This window comes from Daucus carota, chromosome 6 (genome assembly GCF_001625215.2).
Source record: "Daucus carota subsp. sativus chromosome 6, DH1 v3.0, whole genome shotgun sequence".
Lineage (NCBI taxonomy): Eukaryota > Viridiplantae > Streptophyta > Magnoliopsida > Apiales > Apiaceae > Daucus > Daucus carota.
The window spans coordinates 28,790,148-28,810,861 of record NC_030386.2 but is presented as its reverse complement, the minus strand read 5'-3'; the positions used below and the strand labels follow the sequence as shown (position 1 = coordinate 28,810,861).

Here is a 20,714-nt window from a genome sequence, read left to right as displayed (position 1 = left end):
AGTGCTAACTTTTGTTTGAGAAATTCTAGTTTTTTTCAAATACTTTCATAACTTATAAAGGGTCGTTTGGTTCATGATTAACGAGTTTCGTTAACGGGAATCGGAATCTCATGCTTATACATTGAGTTTGGATTAGCAAAAATTTTGTCTGGAATGTGAACCTCATTCCCTCTTTGAGGGTAAATCATTCCTTCGGGTTACTCTATCTCATATACCCATTCTTATACTTTTTATTCTTATTCCTCGTTTCCATTACCAATCATCCGAAGACCGCTATCCTAACTTAATTTTCACTTCTAGTGAACTTTAGCAAGAAACACTCTTTTCTACTTAACCCAAACGCCCCATAAACTCCCTTGCATCTCGTCGTGGCAAAATTGACCGTTCATGGGTTCATATTGTATATTTCTTGGAAAATTAAATTATATATCATGAACTATCGACGTTATTGTCTAGTTCATTGTTCTATTTTTTGGCCACTTAATTTTTTCTGTTTTTTATTTAAGTCCTTTCAAAAATATTTTAAAAAAAATAAATTTTTTATGTTCAAACGAATCAAATCAATTTTAAAGATATAACTGATTTTCCAACTTAAAATTCAAGTAGTCAATCACCCCAAATAATTATTACTAAACAACTAATAATCAAATCCTAACAGGCTCCAAGCTATCAATTACCAAACGGCATTCGACATATACAATCAAATCATGTTTCATGATTTACTCTTCTTTTTCAAACATTTTATATAATTTTAGTTGATCATTTTAACTAGTGCCATTTAAGATACTCAATATATTGTGTGGATGTTTTATATGTTTAACTTATAAATTATTGAAAATATATTATTGAAAAGTTTAATAAAATATTTACTTGATTGATAATATTAATTTTTATCATATAAAATTATTATGATTAATTATTATATTATTTAAAAATAATATTTTCATTTATTATTACATTTTTATTTGTATGATAAATTTTAATATGCAAGAGATCATTATTATTTATACTAGAGTGAAATTAATAAAAATACTTAAACTAATCACAAAGATAATCGAAAAGGAGTCGTTAACGTAGGACGGACACATCAGAAAAATCTAATATTGAAAGTTGCATCTTTAAGCTTAAATTTAACGAGATCATAATTGATGATTGCTCTGGAAATTTATCCTCATAATCAAACCGCCCAACCAAGAAGTTGTGAAGTCCGGGTCGGTGTCTGAGAAAGGGACACTCACTTTGTCACCAACGACATTATTTTCTACTATATATTTGTGAGAATCATATGCAGTAGCCTTTGATTGGTATTTGGTTGGCCATATGTAAATCCACTTATATCATGAAAGTCCACGAGTATATATATAATCCTAAACGTGGATGAGGATATGTTGCCACGTATAGCCCAGCTAAATATCAATCAAGATATTTGTAGAGAACGACATCGAACAACCATAGACCATGACCGAAGTATTCGTTTTTTCTTATGCTGCTAATTAAATCAAACTTTGAACTTAATTCGTACTTCAGTTATGGTGAACTAAAGCATGAATATAGCAATTAGCAAGTATTGAGGGGTTTTAATTGAACAATTCTAAAGAATTGATGGGTCAGCAGATACATTTACAATTAACCAAACTATATAAGCAACTGTATTAAAACAATTACGAGGGCATAGTCGCTTGACCTGACCAGGACTTTGCTGCCATTACCAGATGATTAATCAACACGAGCTAAGACTTCGACATTCTTTCTAAGATTTTTAGGGTTATAGCATGATGAGTAGTGTTATGTGTATTTAAATTTACTAACAAAATTTGTCAGAAAAAAAAAATGACTGTCAGACTATTATACTGATAAATGGGCTGGATCCCAGACATACGTATATTTTTTTTTATCTATATATAAGAATATTGCAGTATCATTCACGAAAAAAATTATAACATATTAGAATTTTTCACATTCGCTTTTTTTACGTATATTATTATGATTCATATATTCAAAATTCAAAACTAGTTGAAATAAATGTACTTGCTTAATGCAGTGAAAGTAGTAACGTGTAGGATGAGGAAAGGGAAGCAGAATGGTGAGGCATGGAGCGGCTGAGCACCGACGTAATGCACTCTTCCAACCCCATCAATCATGTTGGTTTGACAAATGTTGGGTCTCTTCTCACTGTTTTTGTGCACCGAAAGTGAGTGCGTCCTATAATTTGCTTGACTTTGAATTACTCTATCTCCTGCATTCCAATCCTAAACTGTTGCAACTACTGTGTATTATTCGTGACACCTCCATTACTTACACTTGAGCCTATGATTTGTCAACCCTATTTTTCTATTCTTTGCCAATTAATTGTCAACCGTTTTAGTTTTTACACGTACTCACGTACAGCACAGCTTCGTTACACATGCTTATCCCAAATCGCACTACTACTAATTCGATTTCACCTCAAAGAAAAAGTGTACCGGTTTATCTAAAAGTGTTTTATCACATTCAAATATCAGTATCAATTTTATTATGATGCCTTAATTAAGAGCTTAATTGTCTCAATCATGAGTTATCATGATTGTGGGAATATTTTGATGTAATCTGTTAAATATTTCGACTTATATTCTTTTGTTTCTCCTTTATTTTCAGGATTCTTGGAAGAAGGCCGGTTTTCTTTTCGGACATTAAAGTTTTATTGTCTAAATTTCCCCGGTCATCTTGCATGTCCGACGGTTAGATAATAAGCTTTCTTGAATGAAAGAATTATTACGGTGAATTGCCGATTCTCGTTGAGATTTATTCTCATTTTCAAAAAAAAAAAAAAAATATCAGTATCAATTTTAGAATTTGAGATAGACACCTTAAATCATGTTATTAAAAATTCAAAATTTAAAATGAAATTTATATTCTCAAACACAATTTTAAGTTAATCATATTTCACTGTTCATATTCATTGAAGTATCATCAATTCTCTTAAATAAAATTAGGTTTTTCTATTGTGTGTCAATGGTCATACACTAATAATCATTTTTTTATCTATGTGGCACTCTATTAATAACAGTTACGCCTTGCATACGCAAAAATCCCATGAAATTATAGTTAATTTTTTATATATTTTAGTGAAGTATTTTGATTACGAATCTGATTTCTTGATAATCAATTATTTTCAAAAAAATTATATATGTCTTTTATAATTAAAAAAAATACAATATGTAAATTTTTTGTGAATGCAAAAGTGACACATATTTTTGAATAAATGAAAAAATGTTTTAACAAATCAATCACTTATCCCCTACAAACAATATCAAGTTATACATTCGGATAAAGTTAAAATACTTAAAATAATTTTAATTGTTGTAAATATTAGGTGATCATAAATCAACAAACAATTTTATCCCCTACAGAAGAAACAATTTCATTTTGTCAAAAGCAAGAGGTTTAATTTATCGAAATAGCTTGTTTACGTAAAATTTGAGAATATATGGGACAAATTATGAGGCTTTGCGCACTGAGACATCTTAAACTAGTTGTAAGTTGTAGGATGACATAGCATAATTCAGAGTAAGAGGCATTAACGCTGACATGAAACTGAAATGGTGTTTGCGAGTGCAAGTAAGAGCCAATATTAGAGTGCAAGCTACGGAAATAGAAAAGTAAAAAACGCGTGGGCTCAAATGAGAAGCACGAACCAACCAACTACCCCCCGACCCCACTTCTCCGAGTCCTTGTCACTAGATCAAAATGTTAACAAGATCTTTTCCTGCCTTGTTATAAATCCACCTCCTCTTCGAATCCAAAACACACACATACAACACTTGAACTCAACTTCTCTCAAAGCCGCTCGCTCACTCTCTCACCATAAATTCTCTAGTTCAATACAATCAGCTTTAGTAGTAGTTCCCTTATTACCAAAGAGCGGGCGGCAAGTTCTCTTGCTTTTTTTTAATCCTGAACGGGTTTTTCCGAGTTCTGGTTCCGTCACTGGGTGAGTTTATTTTCGGGTAAATCAATGAATAGCAAATCGAAGATGGTTGTTGAAGAATCTCATTTTATAAGTAGTATGGATGGGGACAAAGATCAATTTAAGGATTTTGATTATACCGGTCTAGAAATGCGACAGTGGAAGACAATTTTTGAAGAAGCTTCCATGTCAGATAGGCCTTTCAAGAAAATCAACCAAGACTTTTCCCACTTCTCATCTCCTGCTACCACCGCAACATCTACATCACCTGTATCGATTCCGCTTTCATCTTCAACACAGTTTCCTTTCGCGTTTAATGGGTCTCCACAGGCTATCGAAAGTTTACACAGCCCTCCAATGAACAATCAACAAACTCAGCAGCAGATGATTTCTTTTGAGCCTCGTCACCACCAAGGATTTGGATTCCCGCCATACTTTTGCGGCGACTTAGCAGCATCACCCAAGTACCAGCAACAGGAGTTGTTGCAGTACTGGAGCAATGCGTTGAATTTGAGTCCGAGAGGAAGGATGATGATGATGAACAAGCTGGGACAGGATAGTAGGGCTCTTTTTAGACCACCTATTCAGCCTATAGCCCAAACAAAGCTATACAGAGGCGTGAGACAAAGGCATTGGGGAAAATGGGTTGCAGAGATACGTCTCCCTCGAAACAGGACTCGTCTTTGGCTTGGAACTTTTGACACTGCCGAGGAAGCTGCTATGGCATATGATCGCGAGGCCTTCAAGTTGAGAGGTGAAAATGCCAGGCTCAATTTCCCCGAGAGATTTCTTAATAAAGATAAAACAGTGGGTGTGGAACCTAGTTCATCTACATTGTCCCCTGAAGCTTCAAAACAGGCTCAAGAATTTCCTGAGATCCTTAATCAGGCTTCCGATACAGAGTTGCTGCCACTCGCCAAATCGGGTGATAATCTCAATAACGATTCTGGATTAGGATCGAGTGCTGGCGAGTACTTGCAACCCAGTGTTGGGAGTTCTGGAGCCGGAGGAGGCGTTTTAGGGTCCTCCTCTGAATTGGTTTGGGGCGATATTTCAGATACTTGGTTCAATCCATTCCCGGGAGGTTGGGGTCCGGGCAGTCCTGCCTGGGATACTCTAGACCACAGCAATAACTTTATGATGCCTACAAATCTCTCTTTAGGCAATGCTCATCAGGAAGAACACACTAACCTGAATACACAAAAGCAACCAGAAAGTATGGGCTCAGCCTCATCAGACACTATGAATACTTTCTTCTGGAATGATCAATACTGATCGCGTCACTTAGAATCAGATCAAGACCTTTAGACACATCTCCTATAATATTTTCACCGGCTGCCGATTTTTAAAGCAGACCGTGAAACTCTAATTCTCTCTAACCACCGCCTTCTTTTCCATCCAGCACTTGAAAAAGGTTGCATATTACAGACCTTTTTCTTGGTGAAGGAGAACTCCTAGCATACAATTAGTAGTAGTATCCAGCATTCAGCTTGTAGAATTGTGTTCTACTGTGTTTTTTATGTTGTGTCATGCACATGTAGTAGTTCCACTTATCACTAGACTCTAGGAACAAGGTGAAAGGAAACGGTTTTGTGATTTCCTTGTCCAACTTTCTAGGAGTGTTTTTAATCTACCTTGTATATTTGTGGTGATGATTTGTCATATATGTTGTTTGTTTGGATCAGTTATTCAGATTGGATTCCGTTGAACTCAATTCATTAAGATAAATAAGTCTTTCACGGGATTCACAAACAATTGGCAAGTCATGTCCACAAACAATCTCTGTGATTCATCTGCCAAACTCACGAACTGGTTTAAAACATTACCTAATTGAGCCCAGAAAAAGCTCATTTACTGTTTTCACGAGCTCATCAGTAAGAATTAGAAAAAGTTGCAGAGGCATCCAGCATTCTCGTGATATTTAGGCTAATTTCTCGCTAGTTTCTCAACTAAATTTTATGGTATATGAGTTTGAACCATTAAAAAATTATCTTCACTTATGTCAAAACTCGAATCTTTTCTATTGAACCGCACGCAGCCTTAGCTACTCTAAATGGCACGTTTTTTCCCAAGAAAAATAGCAATTTTCCATTCTTTAACATAATTGCAGGAAGCATCTTGGCGCAGTTTAAATAATAGAAGTGGATAGAATATGGGTTGGTCATCAGCCGTCCCTAAAGATGAGAGTAAACAAAAGAATACTAGGATAGTAATATGATTAAGCATAAGAAAGCAAATTACTTGACTATGTGTGCTTGTGGATTAACAAGTCACTAATCCTTTATTCTGTTAAACATCAACACTCATGTCATGGTACGGCTGCTTACGTTAGTTTTGTTTTGTAGTATAAATTATGCATATTGGTCGACTCATTCTTATCATAGATAATCTATAAAAACATCATCAGATTTGTCATCATCGGCATCGATAGTTGGTATTTAGGCAGTACATTGCTGGGTTCCGGAATAGCCCAGGTCCCCGGGATTAGACCCGGCAATTTCATACACGACATGATTGAACGACACGAAAAATTCGTGTTTGCGTTTATAACACGAAAAATACACGAACACGAAAGTAGGCCTGTACGCGGTTCGGATTGGTTCGGTTGGAGGGTAATAACCGAACCAAACCGCAACTTGCGGTTTTCTAAAATCTCAAACCGCGACCAAACCGTTGGTTAAAAAAAACCAACCAAATCCACCCACGTAATTGCGGTTGGTTGCGGTTTGAGTTGCGGTTCAACCGCTAAAATAGTTAGACAAAGAAGTTCTATCGTACACTCTGATATAAGTTTCCATATGGAGCATGAAATAAATTACAGTCATGGACACATTGACTAATTTATATTGGGCCTTGCTCAAAGAGTCCAAATTTCATTAATTTAGTAATTTTTTTTATTTATGTGAATATCTATATGTAAATATATAAACATATATAATAAAAATATTTAAATTTATATAATGTGCGGTTGACGGTTGCGGTTGGTTTTTTGCGGTTTTAAAAAAAATGAATCCGCAACCAAATCGCAAATTAATGGTTATTAAAAAATCCATCCGCGACCGCCCACATTGTGCGGTTATCCATAATACACGGATCGGTTGCGGGTGGTTGATGCGGTTGAGCGGATTGAATGTACAGCCTTACACGAAAGTACACGACTTAATTTTATGTCGGTTTTGGGTTTACCCATCGGGTACACGACACGACACGAGACGAGGTACACGATATAATTAATTAATTATAATAATAGATAATTAATAATAATTAATAATAACATGATTTATCATATATAATTTAATTGTAATAGTAGTTTTTATAAATAACATAGATATAATATCAAATAATATATAAAACTTAATTAAATATCAATTTTTAAAATATTAAAATGTAATTTAATATTCTATTTTTTCCATTTCGTGTACATTTTGTGTATATTTCATTCGTGTACATTTCGTGTACTTTTCGTGTGCAATTCGTATCGTGTATTTCCAAAGCACACAAAAAATTCGTGTACTTCATGTCGTGTCGTGTTATTTCGTTTTTTTTCCGTGTCGTGTTCGTGTTTGGATTTCAGCTACACGAATTCATTTCGTGTCGTGTTCGTGTACCAGATACACGACACGAAAGTACACGACACGAATTGCCAGGTCTACCCAGGATATCCAGGAATATTCAGAAAATGCTTTATGAAACTCCGCTGAGTTCTGTGTGATTATGTAATTATGTTTTTTTTTTTTTGCTCTATATTGTGATGTAATGTCAAATTTATTTTTATTATTATATTTTAATAATTCCAAAATCATTTATAATATAGAATTACTCACATAGACATCTTAAATTGCATATTTATCATATTATGATACTATATCTCATAAATTATTATTTCAGATTTATTTAGACGGATTGATGGTCATATGAAATGGGTTTATCAAGTATGAAAACGAACAAAATTGTACTACAATCATTTCTCAGTGATCACTTGACAATTATTATCATCACGTGCAATGAGCTTATCGAGTTTTTTTTTTTTTTTTTTTTGACAGATGAGCTTATCGAGTTTGAAATAGAAGAAAAATGGATTATAAATGCCGATCATTACTGGGGCAACTGGAATGCAAAAGTGGCCTGGGATGGGAATAAAAGTTGGAATATTAAAATATAAAACTGGATCCGGGTTTATGCAGAAGAAATTTGCGCATTTACAGAGCTACACTAACAGCCCAAGTGTGCCGGGGCCGTTAGCATATAAAAAGGTGAAAAGAAAAGTGGAAAACAGAGTACGATGGGTTCAGAAATTAGATTGGGTTTGTCCAGCCCAAAAAAAAAAGAGAGCAAAGCCTGGAGTTTCATATGATATCAGTAGGAATCCAAATCTTGTTTTGTGATTGGTTGATATGATACAGTCAGCAGCACCCCCATAAACAGCATATCTTATCTCTCTGCTCCTATCTACACACTCAACTAATAATCACTTCTAACAACATTAATCCACGTATCAGCTAAACAAAAGAACAAGCAACAAAGTTACTTGCCCAAATTCAGACACAAGTCTTAGTGTTACCTGGTACTTTGGTGTGGGTGGTGTAATGGCTCTCCAAGCAGCAGCTACTTTACTTCCATCTGCAGCAATCACCATTCACAAAGAGGTATTGTTTGCTCCTGCCAAGTTGTCATTTTTTTGCAAATTAACTCAATGTTATGAGCTTCTAATGCTATATTTTCCATGGCTTCACAGGGGAGGTCTTCACTCAAGGAATCTACATTCTTTGGAGTTTCCAGGTCAGAAATCTACAGAGCTGACTTCAACCCTCTTTTCGTGAACAACCAGGTGAGCACTGAGGTCTGAGAACACAGTATCAACAACTCTCCTTAAGACATAAGTACTACATGCTTTATTTGTCTGGATTTTGTGTCGTTGAGATGATTGGTAGTGTAATGTCCAAGCTTTTAGACCTCGAACGCGATAATACCTCGTTTTGCTATAAGTATCTTCATTGTTTTCAAAGTTCAAATTGTCTTCCCCTTAACTTTGCAATATTGTTTTATGCCCCTTGACTTTGAAGTCTGGTTCTGCCACCAGTGATATTATGTACTTTCCTACAAAACTACCATAGGACATTAGTGAGTTTTAAACAAATGCATTACTGTTAAAATACGACACCAATGTCTTTTCAATTGGTCAAGATTATTATGCAAAAAAAACCCAGAAAAAGTTAAAGGTTCTCTGGCCTAGATTGGGCATAAGTAGCAGGCGATATTAAAATCTAGAAAAACGATACATTAATACATTGGACATATAGCAGCAGGTTGAGTTTCTAAACCACAGAAAAGGAGGGTACCCTTATTAAAATTTGAAGCATCTCCACCATTTAATGATATAACAATGTATCTTTGATCACAGGGGTTCAATAGAAGACTACAAATTAGACCTATTAGAGCCCAGACTGCTGCTACAACTCCAGCAATCTCTTCACCAGGAGCAAAGAAAACTCTAAGGAAAGGAAACGTAATAATCACTGGAGCATCCTCTGGCTTGGGACTGGCTACAGCAAAGGCACTAGCTGAAACAGGGAAATGGAACGTAATTATGGCATGCAGGAATTTTCTTAAGGCTGAGAGAGCTGCAAAATCAGTTGGCATTTCTAAAGAAAACTATTCAATTATGCACCTTGATCTTTCTTCCCTTGAAAGTGTTCGCCAGTTTGCAGATGCCTTCAAACGTTCTGGAAGACCTCTCGATGCATTAGTATGCAATGCAGCCATTTACTTGCCCACAGCAAAGGAGCCAACTTTCACTGCTGAAGGATTCGAACTTAGTGTTGGGACAAACCATCTTGGTCATTTCCTCCTCTCGCGCCTGCTGCTGGATGACATGAAAAATTCAGACTATCCATACAAGCGGTTCATCATTGTTGGCTCCATTACAGGTAATACTGTAACTTCTTCTGCAATACAGCTGAACAGAGGAATTCAAATCTGTAACATAATATCTTCATCCCTAGCACAAGTAATCTAAAAAAAACATATATGAAATTTTATCAGTGTAGAAAGGAAGTTGAGACTTGAGAGAATAACCATTTGGCCAAAATAATACTAGGATATAGGCCTGAGTTAGAAATATTAGATCTAAGCGCAAAAGTATTTTCAGCACATGTGGATGACTGCAGCTCCACAAAAATATGGCAAGGTCTTTTTTCTGACTAGCCCTTTGCATTCTCCATTCATTTTATGCACCTAGTTAATAAGTTGGGATCTCTTTAGCTTATAAACAATAAATTTTGTGCGTCCAATACTAAGATGTTGGATACTGAGATGTCTTAGGACTTTTCATAGGACATTAAAGGACCAAGCTCAGCACTCATAAAAAATTGCCAGCACAAAATTTACTGTTTATAAGCTAAAGAAATCCCAACTTATTAACTAAATGCATAAATAAAAGACAAATCTTGTTAACTACTACTAATAAAAACTGCTTGGATTTTATATCCTAGAACAATCCTTTTTCCTCCTACACTACCTATAATATAGTTGAGAAATTCTAGGAACTAGAACATTTGTGCACAAGTCTGTTTAGTCATGCAGTTATGCAGATGTTTGCTCTACTTAACTTCAGGAAATACAAACACCTTGGCCGGTAATGTGCCTCCAAAGGCAAACCTCGGGGATCTAAGGGGACTTGCAGGTGGATTAAATGCCTTGAACAACTCAGCCATGATAGATGGGGGAGAATTTGATGGGGCCAAAGCCTACAAGGACAGCAAAGTTTGTAACATGCTTACCATGCAAGAGTTCCATAAACGCTTCCATGAGGAGACAGGAATCACATTTGCTTCCCTCTACCCTGGATGCATTGCGACAACAGGCTTGTTCAGAGAGCACATACCATTGTTCAGGCTTCTCTTCCCTCCATTTCAAAAGTACATCACCAAAGGTTATGTGTCCGAAGAAGAAGCAGGGAAAAGACTTGCACAGGTCGGTTTAAAACATTTACAAAATACCAGATTTGATTTCCAGTAGTATATTATTATTAATTAAACAGACCTTGTTGTATTCAGGTAGTAAGTGATCCAAGCCTATCCAAGTCCGGTGTATACTGGAGTTGGAACACCAACTCTGCCTCATTTGAGAACCAGCTTTCTCAAGAAGCCAGTGATGCAGAAAAGGCACGAAAGTTATGGGAAATAAGTGAGAAACTTGTTGGATTAGCATAAGGAATGAAGAAGACTATGACAGAAACGGCAGTAATACATACAAATGTGTAAGTATGTTGATTGTTACTAGTTACACGTGTATGCTAGGCTTAATCTCGTTGAGGTTAAATATTTTGTTATCCATAGTTTGGATGTTTATTTTTCATTTTCTTCACATAGTCTAATCTTTCTCCTATTATGTCTATATTTTTTTGCTTTCACAGCAAGTCTAAGAATATAGATTCTCCTCTGTCTGCTTTGAATATTCTCTTCCAATTTCTTTGCATAAAATTACCCATTTAAAAAAAAGCAGAAGGATCTTTTTCCAGTTCAAAAAAGCACCAATCTGATGATGAGCCCTCCATAAATGATAAAACTATAGACCTGAACACCAGGTAGCCATATATTCCTGAACAAAAATGATAAAACCGTGGTTAAAGGTGCAAAATTATCTTTAGAGGCTTCTGGATTCAAAATTCATTTCTCACAGTTTGATCTGATCCGATGTTTAAGAGTGATTAAATAGTATTAAAATTAGTTTCATGAATATGGATCCCAGTAAATAAGATTAGTTTCATGAATATGGATCCCAGTAAATAAGATTAGTTTCATGAATATGGATCCCACGACCGATGTTATGCTTTCTGTAGCATATTAAAGATATCCAAAAAAATATGTGCAGTTTTATCAGGAAAATACCCAGTCTTCCAATGTCAAGGAACAGATTAATTAAGTGGATGCAACAAAATTGGAAACTGTAAAAATAATCAAAAGGCACATCATAACATCCATTTTTACTACTTAGATATCAGCAGATGTCACTGTGCATATGAATAAAAGCTTATATCCAAACATTTTCATTTGTTCAAAAGTTCACTACTTGAAGAATACTACCTCCAGTAACATACATCATAGTAATCACTAAAACAGAAGTCACATGGACCAAAGTTTTGGGGCTAAAACAATGGACCAATAAAAATTTTACTGATTTTTAGAAGTCACGACTTACAAAACAAATTCTTTATTGATTTTCAAATATCAACCAAGCCCCAGTTGGTTCCGTCCTGATAACCAAAAATCATAATTATAATATTCTCACGATTACTGGTTCAAGCAGAGTAAGCAGCCAAGGACAAGCAAAATGAATGAGAAAAAACTGGTTACTGGTTCAAGCAGAGTAAGCAGCCAAGGACAAGCAAAATGAATGAGAAGAAACTGAATTCGCTTAACAGAATAAGACACACTTTTACAAGGTATACGTACACACAATGATCAAGAAATAGATTAACCACCTGGCTAGATTTCAATGCAACAGAAATGAAAATTTCCATATCAATCAATTATAAAAAAAAAAATAGAATCCAAATACAAATTGAACATCAGCAAATAATATGAGAGCGAATATAAATAATATTTTCATTCGGAAAATGTAAGCATGTATCCAAGTTACAATATAGAGAAATTGTAAGATACTACCCCCTATAACAAGCATCAGTGCAGTCATATAAAGATGTTGCAATTGACATATAAGAACAATCTGTTGATGGCAACTAGTTCAAGGAAAATGTAAAGCTGCTCAAGACAAAAGGAGAGAATGAGAAGAAACTCCTTTCGCAAAATACTACATAATATCTAAAAGATGACATTATGAATTTAAGTTTCAAGGAGTACATATATCGATACAGGGTTATAGATCACCAATAGTAAATCAAACTAAGATTCAAAAGTTGTATGAATTAGCCTTTGTTATCTTCAGAACCCTTTTCCTTCCCAAGTGCAACTACTACTTTCTTTAGTATGACTTCTGTTGGCTGGTGGGAATTTTCTACAACCTTCGATATTGCTTGCCACTTCTCCCCATGTTTTGGTTCTGCAGCAATGCATCTTCTTAAAACATCCTTCTGGTTTTCCTCGCTGCCGTGTTGTAATTCAAATTTGTAATACAAGGCCCAGAAATCCCCAATATCTGGTGCAAGCGTCACTGCCCTGTTGAGCCAAGTCCTAGCCTTCTCTACCTTCCTGTCATGCCAAAACAGCTTAGCTACAGCAGCTATAACATGCGGGTCATGGTCACATTTCTTGAGAGCATCTGAGCTCTTGGTTTTTCGTTGAGGACGTGGAACCATCTCAATCGAAGCAGCCCATAGAATGCCACTGTTAGGACATTCCTGCAAAGCCTTAGCCATAAGAATCTCAGATTCCTTCTTATTGCCATGCCTGGATTCAGCTTGAATAGCCGCGAGCCAGAGTTCAGGGCTCTGAGGATTCTTCTTTCTTGCCATGGTGAGAACAGCCCTAGCTTTGCTCAATCCATTCATTTTCTCTTCAAGGTTTGCCAGTGAAAGCCAAAGTGGAATACAATTTGGACATCTCTTTAAACCTGACTCGTAGACTTCCTTGGCTTGATCCAAACGATTAAGTCGCTCTTCTAACTGTCCAAGCATTAACCACAGTTTGAAAAAAGAGGGGAAGTATTTCAGCCCTTCATCAAGTAACCTTCTCTCTTCAGATATATTTCCCAACTCCCTCTCGACTATGGCAGATTTCATCCACACACGTTCTGTGACTTTTGTCTCACCACGAGCCTTAGCAAGAAGCATTCTAGCTCTTTCGAACTCCAAGTTCTCAAATTCCAGCTTAAAAGCAGCAAGCCAAATCTCTTCAGAATTCGGAATTGCTGCATATGCCTCTCGAAGAATAGATCTAGCAGCAGGCACATCACCAGCAAGCCACTTCTCCTTTGCACCCATTAACCATAGAACTTCAGCCTGTGGCCTGTAAGTAACTGATTTACGAAGCAGTGCATCAAGAGATTCTCTGGTCCCATGACTCTTTTCAAGCTGAGCAGCCTTGATCCAGATGCTCTTTTTAGTTAAAAAGACAGTAAGGGCGTGTGCATATATAGCTCTTGCCGTCTCAATTGAACCCCTTTTCTTGCATTCCTCAGCATCAGCAACCCAAGTTCTTTTCCGATCTTCCTCCTCTACTCCGATACCAATGGTATTACTAATTATAGCGTTACAAGTTACCACAGAACCTGCTCGTTCAGCAGCCTCAGCCTCCTTCATCCATGCTTCCCTGTCAATCCCCAGTCCTTCTCTCTGCAAAGCCCTAATACCCCTTTCTATAATCTTCCCAACCATACCCGTGTTACCATTCGCTTCTTCCAGCTTAGCAGCAGTGATCCAGATAGCTGGCTCCTTAGGAAGCTTCTCCCTAGCTTTGTTCAGAACCTTCTTAGCACTATCATATGTTTCCAACCTGGCAAGAGCAAGCCACAATTCCACATGCAACGGACAGCATTCCACAGCCCTATGTAGCAAAACCCTAGCATTCTCCTCACTTGCAAGTTCCACAACGGCCTTCCAGAGCCTCACAGAATCAGGAATTTGTTCCAGCCCTTTCCTCAAAACCCTACTTTTACTCTCCTCATCCTGCTCCAATTTCGCTGCCTGCATCCACAACTTCACTGAATTAGGAATTGCCTTGACCCCCTTTGCTATCACAGCCTTGGCTTCAACTGGATTCGACAACCGACACGCCTCCAACCAAACATCCTCACTCTTGGGACACTCCTCACAACCTTTGCTCATCAATTGCCTAGCCACCACAATCTTACCAGCAACCTCTTCCAACCGTGCAGCCGCAATCCAACCAGGAGGATGCTTTGGATTCGTTTGAATAACTGACTTAAGCAACAGTCTAGCCTTCTTAATATCAGAAATCTCCGCATCACTAGTAATCTTCATACTCTTCAAATCTGTTAAGTAACCCTTAGGATCAACAACCGTCAAACCCGAAACAGAATCTGACAACTTGTCCAACTTCAATGAAAGCACCGTCTCTCTCCCCTCACCAACAGCAGTCAAATCCGTCGTTTGCGCCCACGGTGTCTCCGTCCCCCCGGCCGCTCTACTCTTCGGATCCAATGCAGTCACATGCTCCTTCTCCTGCCTCGCCTTCTCAAGCAACGTATCCGGAACCGGCACAAAACTCTCGAACCTCTTCTTCTTATTTCTCAACGAATAATCCCCAATCTCCGGAATACTATCCCACTCCTCCGTCGACAAACCATGCAACTTCCTCTTCAAATCCGCAAACTGCTCCGTAATCTTCGGATTAGACGCCCTATACTTCTCAATCTCCTGCTTCAACCTCGCCTCCCTCCTATCCTTCCTCCTCAAATCCATCTTATTATCAATCTCCTCCCAAACAGCATCCGCCTCCTTGTCATCCTCATCATACTCAGCAGACGCAAACAACCCGACATCATTCCCCTCGAACTCATCAAACTTCTGATTCTCATCATACCCCTTCTCCTCCTCCTCCCCTTCTTCCTCCTCCTCACCCCCTTTCCCTCTCCCCCTGCCAACCCCAACAGGCCCAACAACAGGTCCCCCGACACCCCCAGCCGGCAAATCAGGCGCAGCGCGAGCCGGCCCAATATCCGACCTAGTAGTAAACCCCGTCGCACCACGACCCAACCCCGCAACATAATTAGCCGGAGGCTTAGCATTAAGAAGCTCTAACCTAGCCTTCGGTGCATTAGTAACAGGAGCTTGCATACCACCCAATAAAGGCACGTGTAAAACCAAAACCGAGTCGTGTTTAACACCGAGTGAAGAGAGTGAGTCAATTGAGGATGACTCGGTGAGAAATAATCGACGAGACGAGAGGAAGATGCGTTGGAGATGAGGGGGGAGAGTTGTTTTGGATTCAATTGATTGAGTTAGGGTTTGGAGAGAAGTTGAATTGGGGTTTAGATTTAGGGTTAGGGTTTGTTGATTTAATAGTTTAATGAAAACCATGATGATTCAGATATGATAATTGTATATGCAAAGAAGTGGTATGTGATTGTGAATGATATATATATAGAGAGGAAAGAAGTAGTCACCTGAGATGTGTTAAAGACGACGATCGTTGGCGGCGAACGGTGATGAAGTGGTTACAATTCAATCCGTCTGATCTGGTGTGTATAAATTATGCGTATAAATTTTATATATGTAATATTTTCAAAATTAAAATTCCCCGACGAATGTAGCCAACCTCTAAAGGATATTTGGATATAGCTATAAATTATAATCATCCATTAAAACTGTAAAAATAAATAATCATGTAGAATGTAGTCAACTATTATAGTCAATCTCATCGAAGATGTTCTAAATTTTTTTTAATTAAAAATATATTTTTTCTAGAAATATGAATTTTGAAATTTTAATTGAAATATAAATATAATGTCTGACCTATAAATCTAAGAGGGGTGTATTCGATTGGGATTTTAATGAATTGTTTTTAGTATATAGATTTTAATGGATTGTGTCTGATTTTGATTTTATGCGGATTCTTGATAAAATGTCGCAGAGTTGATAGGATTTAAGTACAATACTTCAAAATCCCATTCATTTTGATGGGATTTCAAAAAACTTAAAATACACTGAAAAATGCCACAAAATCCATCATTTTATGAAATGCAAAAAAATCCATCAGCATTTGAATACCATCAGATTTTGAAGGATTTTAAACAAACTCAATTGAATACCATCAGATTTTAAAGCATAATTTAAAATCTCAATTGAATACCAGCAGATTTTGTAGCATAATTTGAAATCTCAATTGAATACCTCAAGGTTTTAATAGATTTCAAACAATCTCAATCGACTACCCTCGGATTTCATGAATGCAAAAAAATGCTTTAAAATGTTAATCCAATACAACCCTCTAAGATTCTAACTACTAAAATAAAAAAACGAATAAAATCCAATCAATTCTTTGCACATTACTTTGTTAAATTATAGTGGGTGTTTGGACACACCACTTCTCGGCTTATTTATAAAAGAAGCGGGCTTAAAAATTTTCCGGTCCATTTGGTTGAAGCAAATAAGTGCTACTTTTGGGCTAGAAAAAGCTGGAAGTAGAAGTTTAGAAATAGAGCTTTTTTTCAAATCCACGAAAAGGTTATGGTATCCAAACACTTTTAAGCTTATGGTATCCAAACACTTTTAATAGCTTATAAACCTAACCCAACTTCTCAATTATAATTCACTTTTTTACTTTGATCAATAAGTTACTTCTTTTAAGCTCAGTCAAATGGCCCCATAATATCTGTTCAGGGATATTATGAGGCCCGGATAAACTTAAAAAAATGTGCTCATTGCTTAAAGTGAAAAGTGGATTAAAAGTGAGAAGTAAATTAATATTTATAAGTGATTAATTGTTTGGGAAAGAAGCAGAAGACAAATAAGGGGTGGCAATATCAGACACGACCCGAAACCCGACACGAACCCGACCCAACCCGAAACTCGATTTACTGAGACAGAAACCCGAAAGTGACCCGAAAATCACCCGACGGACCCGAAATAGACCCGAAATGACCTGAAATGAGAATTTCATTTGTAATAACTTCAATTTTTAGTTTTATTCTATTTTAAGTGATTTTAGCTTGACCCGAAATCGACCCGATTGCTGACACGAACACGACCCGTTACTCGAAATTGCCATCCCAGAAGTCCAGAAATAAAAACTAGTTTTATCAGTTTTTTACAACGGATCAAGAAAAGTAGAAGCCGGCTTCTAAACGAAAAAATCAATAAGCAGACTTTGTCAAGCAGGCACTTATATTTCTCCAATTAAAAGTACTTATCACAAAATTTTCTACAAAGTTAAAAGTCAAACGACCATGCTGTTAAACATATGCATATGCAATCAAATATGAGAACATTTTGATTGGGCTGACCAAGATAAAAACAGATATGTCTATATCCTCATCTTATAACGTTTCTACTGTAATATAAATATAAAAAATCATTGGGAGTGCATAAATCTAACAGTCACCCAAAACAGAGGGATGATTGCATATACGTGAGATGATTTCTGCCTCTTGGCCGCCTATATGTCACTAATATTATACTTAAGTGTTAAAATGTTGAAGTCGCACATTTTCTCAGAAGACGAGCTATCACTTGACCCACCAAACAATTAAAAAAACCTGAAACGACAGCAATATTATTGGTAAATGATCATCATGATCTATAAGTTGACATTCTCATCCTGGAACTGGAATGCAACAAGCGGATAACATGGACAAGATAGAACACAAGTACTTAGATGTTAGAGGACTAAAGCTTCATGTTGCTGAAATTGGTACAGGTTCGTTTTACATAAAACTTTTAATAGGATTTAGTTCTTTTTTATCTATAGATAATTAGATATGCAAGTAATTTGCTCTTTAAATATAAGCAGGTCCTGCTGTGATTTTCATACATGGATTTCCGGAGATTTGGTACTCGTGGCGACACCAGATGATCGCTGTTGCTGATGCGGGGTTCAGAGCATTGGCTCCCGACTGTAGGGGATATGGCTTGTCCGAAAAGCCTGCAGAAGCAGAGAAGACTACTTTCAGGGACCTTCTTGATGATCTTGTCGTAATTCTTGATTTGCTTGGCCTTCCTAAGGTAAGATACCGGTTAATTTAAATATTAAATCTGATCCGTCTTGCTGAAACAGTGTGTTTAAGCATTTCACACCTCTGAAGTGGGAATTTCCATTCAGTATGCGCTAGCTGATTTATACAGTACGGAGGAAATCTAAATTAAATTTAAGAAAAAATGAATCGTGTCTTGGCTTGAGAGTGTAAAATATGTTACTGCTCTTGTGATTAGTTTTTGATATGGAATCAAGTGTTAGGACAGGAATTCAGTCCTTCAATGTCTTTGTTGACTGTACAGTGATTAATGACGAAAACATTGAGAATGCATGAATACTATGATCCCAAGTAGTTTCTGTTAAGGTTGTGGAATGAAGTACTGCAAAGTTTCCAATAGCTCAAGGGGCCAGGAAAATGAGCTTTCAACTTCTTCTTTTTTCCCTTTAAAGTAGCCGCGGTAAAAGGTGTGGCTACTTCAATGTGCAGGTTTTTCTTGTTGCAAAGGACTTTGGAGTTCGACCAGCTTACCATCTTGCCATGATTCACCCAGATAGGGTGTCTGCAGTCATAACAGTAGGAGTGCCATTTATTCTCAATGTAGTTCCTTTCGGTATTCCCAAGGGTTTCCACATGAATCGATGGAGGGTAAGTTCTCATCTTTTGCACCTCAACAAATTTAATATAAGCAGCCAGATGATAACAAGTATATGTGATTTCCAGTCATGCTTACATGGTCTGTGTATCCTACGCAGGAGCCAGGGAGAGCTGAAAAAGACTTTGGCCGCTTTGATGTTAAAACAGTGATAAGGAAGATATACATACTCTTCATAGAAAGTGAACTACAAGTTGCAAGACAAGACCAGGAGATACTGGACTTAGTTGATGCTTCTGCACCATTACCCTCCTGGTTTAGCGAAGAAGATCTAACAAACTATGCAACATTGTACGAAAAATCTGGTTTCCAGACCCCGTTACAGGTTCCATATAGGTATGACTAAAGAATTTCCAACTAATGATACTTATCAAAAACAATCTATTTTTGTATAGAAGTATAACTCTCTCGAAACAGGGCTTGGCTTGAAGACTATGGGTTAGACGAGCTCAAAGTTAGAACGCCAGCATTGCTGATTATGGGTGAGAAAGATTATGTGTTAAAATTTGGACCACTTGCCGAATACATTTCAAGTGGAATGGTGAAGGAATTTGTTCCTGATCTGGAGGTCTCGTATGTACCTGAAGGAACACATTTTGTGCAAGAGCAATTTCCTGAACAAGTCAATCCAATCCTTCTCAACTTTCTCAGAAAGCATACTTGATCTCACGTTGCTGGCACTGAGAAATTCTCAGGAAAGAGTCTGACATGTTATTTCCACTGATTTTCAAGCTCTTTTCGTTTTTTTGTTCTCTTCTTATGTGAAGGGAGAAAAATTCTCTGTTTAATCAAATATAAGAACTGAGTTTCACGCCATACCAGCAGGAGGCATTTACAAATCATCTGGTTCCACCTGGGTTAGAATCCTATTTCTGCATTACCAAATGAAAGCTCTTAACCAAGCTAGATCCAACATCACAAGTATTAGAATATAAACATTGACCGTAACTTTTTAATTGAATCTATCAAAAAAAAAATTGATTTAAAAGCATCTTTCTGCAGAAGTTAAAGATCATGGCTTTTCGACACTGCTTTTACACTGCAAACTTCTGCAGTTACTGGTGATTAAGATTGAAACCAAAAATCAACCCAAGAATCATATTCACATAGGTGATCTTTGATTTTTGAATAAAACTAAACAAGATATAGCATGAGTCACACATGAGGACAATTGAAGAGATGTTATACGAATGTATATATATTTAGTAACAGAAAACAGTCAAAATAGCCGTCTAATCCATATCACCACCTACCAAACTTGGTCTTCCAGAGATGCAAAGTGCATGTGAAACCTGAACTCTTTTCTACTGCAACCCTCAGCTTTTCTTACATTCTACTGTCCAGACATCTTTAAGTTACCAGTGCACATGCAAGTCTAAGAAAAGAAAGCAAAACACACACACACACTCTATAAAAAGTTATCCTTAGAGCTTTGGAAAACAACTGAAGCTATGTTAATTGTTTCTCATTGTGGGTGTGCCCCATGTTGTTTACATTCCTCCT

At 36.9% G+C, this 20,714-nt stretch overlaps 4 protein-coding genes across 4 annotated transcripts; 3 read left to right on the top strand and 1 right to left on the bottom strand.

Annotated features, from left to right (window-relative positions):
• The first annotated feature begins 3,772 nt into the window (after positions 1–3,772).
• Positions 3,773–5,630, top strand: LOC108225216 (ethylene-responsive transcription factor ERF053). The gene has a single exon (XM_017400042.2). It carries the CDS (start codon positions 3,995–3,997, stop codon positions 5,219–5,221), a length of 1,227 nt encoding a protein of 408 aa, XP_017255531.1. The 5' UTR covers positions 3,773–3,994; the 3' UTR covers positions 5,222–5,630.
• A 2,697-nt stretch (positions 5,631–8,327) lies between these two features.
• Positions 8,328–11,335, top strand: LOC108228055 (protochlorophyllide reductase). The gene is made up of 5 exons (XM_017403529.2): positions 8,328–8,592; positions 8,682–8,774; positions 9,348–9,873; positions 10,560–10,918; positions 11,002–11,335. The coding sequence occupies exons 1-5, from the start codon at positions 8,533–8,535 to the stop codon at positions 11,155–11,157; spliced, it is 1,194 nt and encodes a 397-aa protein (XP_017259018.1). The 5' UTR covers positions 8,328–8,532; the 3' UTR covers positions 11,158–11,335.
• A 1,296-nt stretch (positions 11,336–12,631) lies between these two features.
• On the bottom strand, positions 12,632–16,105 carry LOC108227566 (protein STABILIZED1). Its single transcript, XM_017402783.2, has one exon. The coding sequence runs from the start codon at positions 15,942–15,944 to the stop codon at positions 12,873–12,875; it is 3,072 nt and encodes a 1,023-aa protein (XP_017258272.1). The 5' UTR covers positions 15,945–16,105; the 3' UTR covers positions 12,632–12,872.
• Positions 16,106–18,070: 1,965 nt separating this feature from the next.
• Positions 18,071–20,027, top strand: LOC108226532 (uncharacterized). Its single transcript, XM_017401504.2, has 5 exons — positions 18,071–18,282; positions 18,376–18,587; positions 19,046–19,204; positions 19,312–19,547; positions 19,629–20,027. The coding sequence occupies exons 1-5, from the start codon at positions 18,195–18,197 to the stop codon at positions 19,873–19,875; spliced, it is 942 nt and encodes a 313-aa protein (XP_017256993.1). The 5' UTR covers positions 18,071–18,194; the 3' UTR covers positions 19,876–20,027.
• The last annotated feature ends 687 nt before the right edge of the window (positions 20,028–20,714 follow it).

Excerpts from the sequence above, each read along its gene's own strand:
- LOC108225216 (XM_017400042.2), top strand. The coding sequence starts at position 3,995 with ATGAATAGCAAATCGAAGATGGTTGTTGAAGAATCTCATTTTATAAGT.
- LOC108228055 (XM_017403529.2), top strand. The coding sequence starts at position 8,533 with ATGGCTCTCCAAGCAGCAGCTACTTTACTTCCATCTGCAGCAATCACC. Across the intron at positions 8,593-8,681 it reads CAATCACCATTCACAAAGAG|GGGAGGTCTTCACTCAAGGA; the intron begins GTATTGTTTGCT and ends ATGGCTTCACAG. Across the intron at positions 9,874-10,559 it reads CATTGTTGGCTCCATTACAG|GAAATACAAACACCTTGGCC; the intron begins GTAATACTGTAA and ends ACTTAACTTCAG.
- LOC108227566 (XM_017402783.2), bottom strand. The coding sequence starts at position 15,944 with ATGGTTTTCATTAAACTATTAAATCAACAAACCCTAACCCTAAATCTA.
- LOC108226532 (XM_017401504.2), top strand. The coding sequence starts at position 18,195 with ATGCAACAAGCGGATAACATGGACAAGATAGAACACAAGTACTTAGAT. Across the intron at positions 18,283-18,375 it reads TGTTGCTGAAATTGGTACAG|GTCCTGCTGTGATTTTCATA; the intron begins GTTCGTTTTACA and ends AAATATAAGCAG. Across the intron at positions 19,548-19,628 it reads CCGTTACAGGTTCCATATAG|GGCTTGGCTTGAAGACTATG; the intron begins GTATGACTAAAG and ends CTCTCGAAACAG.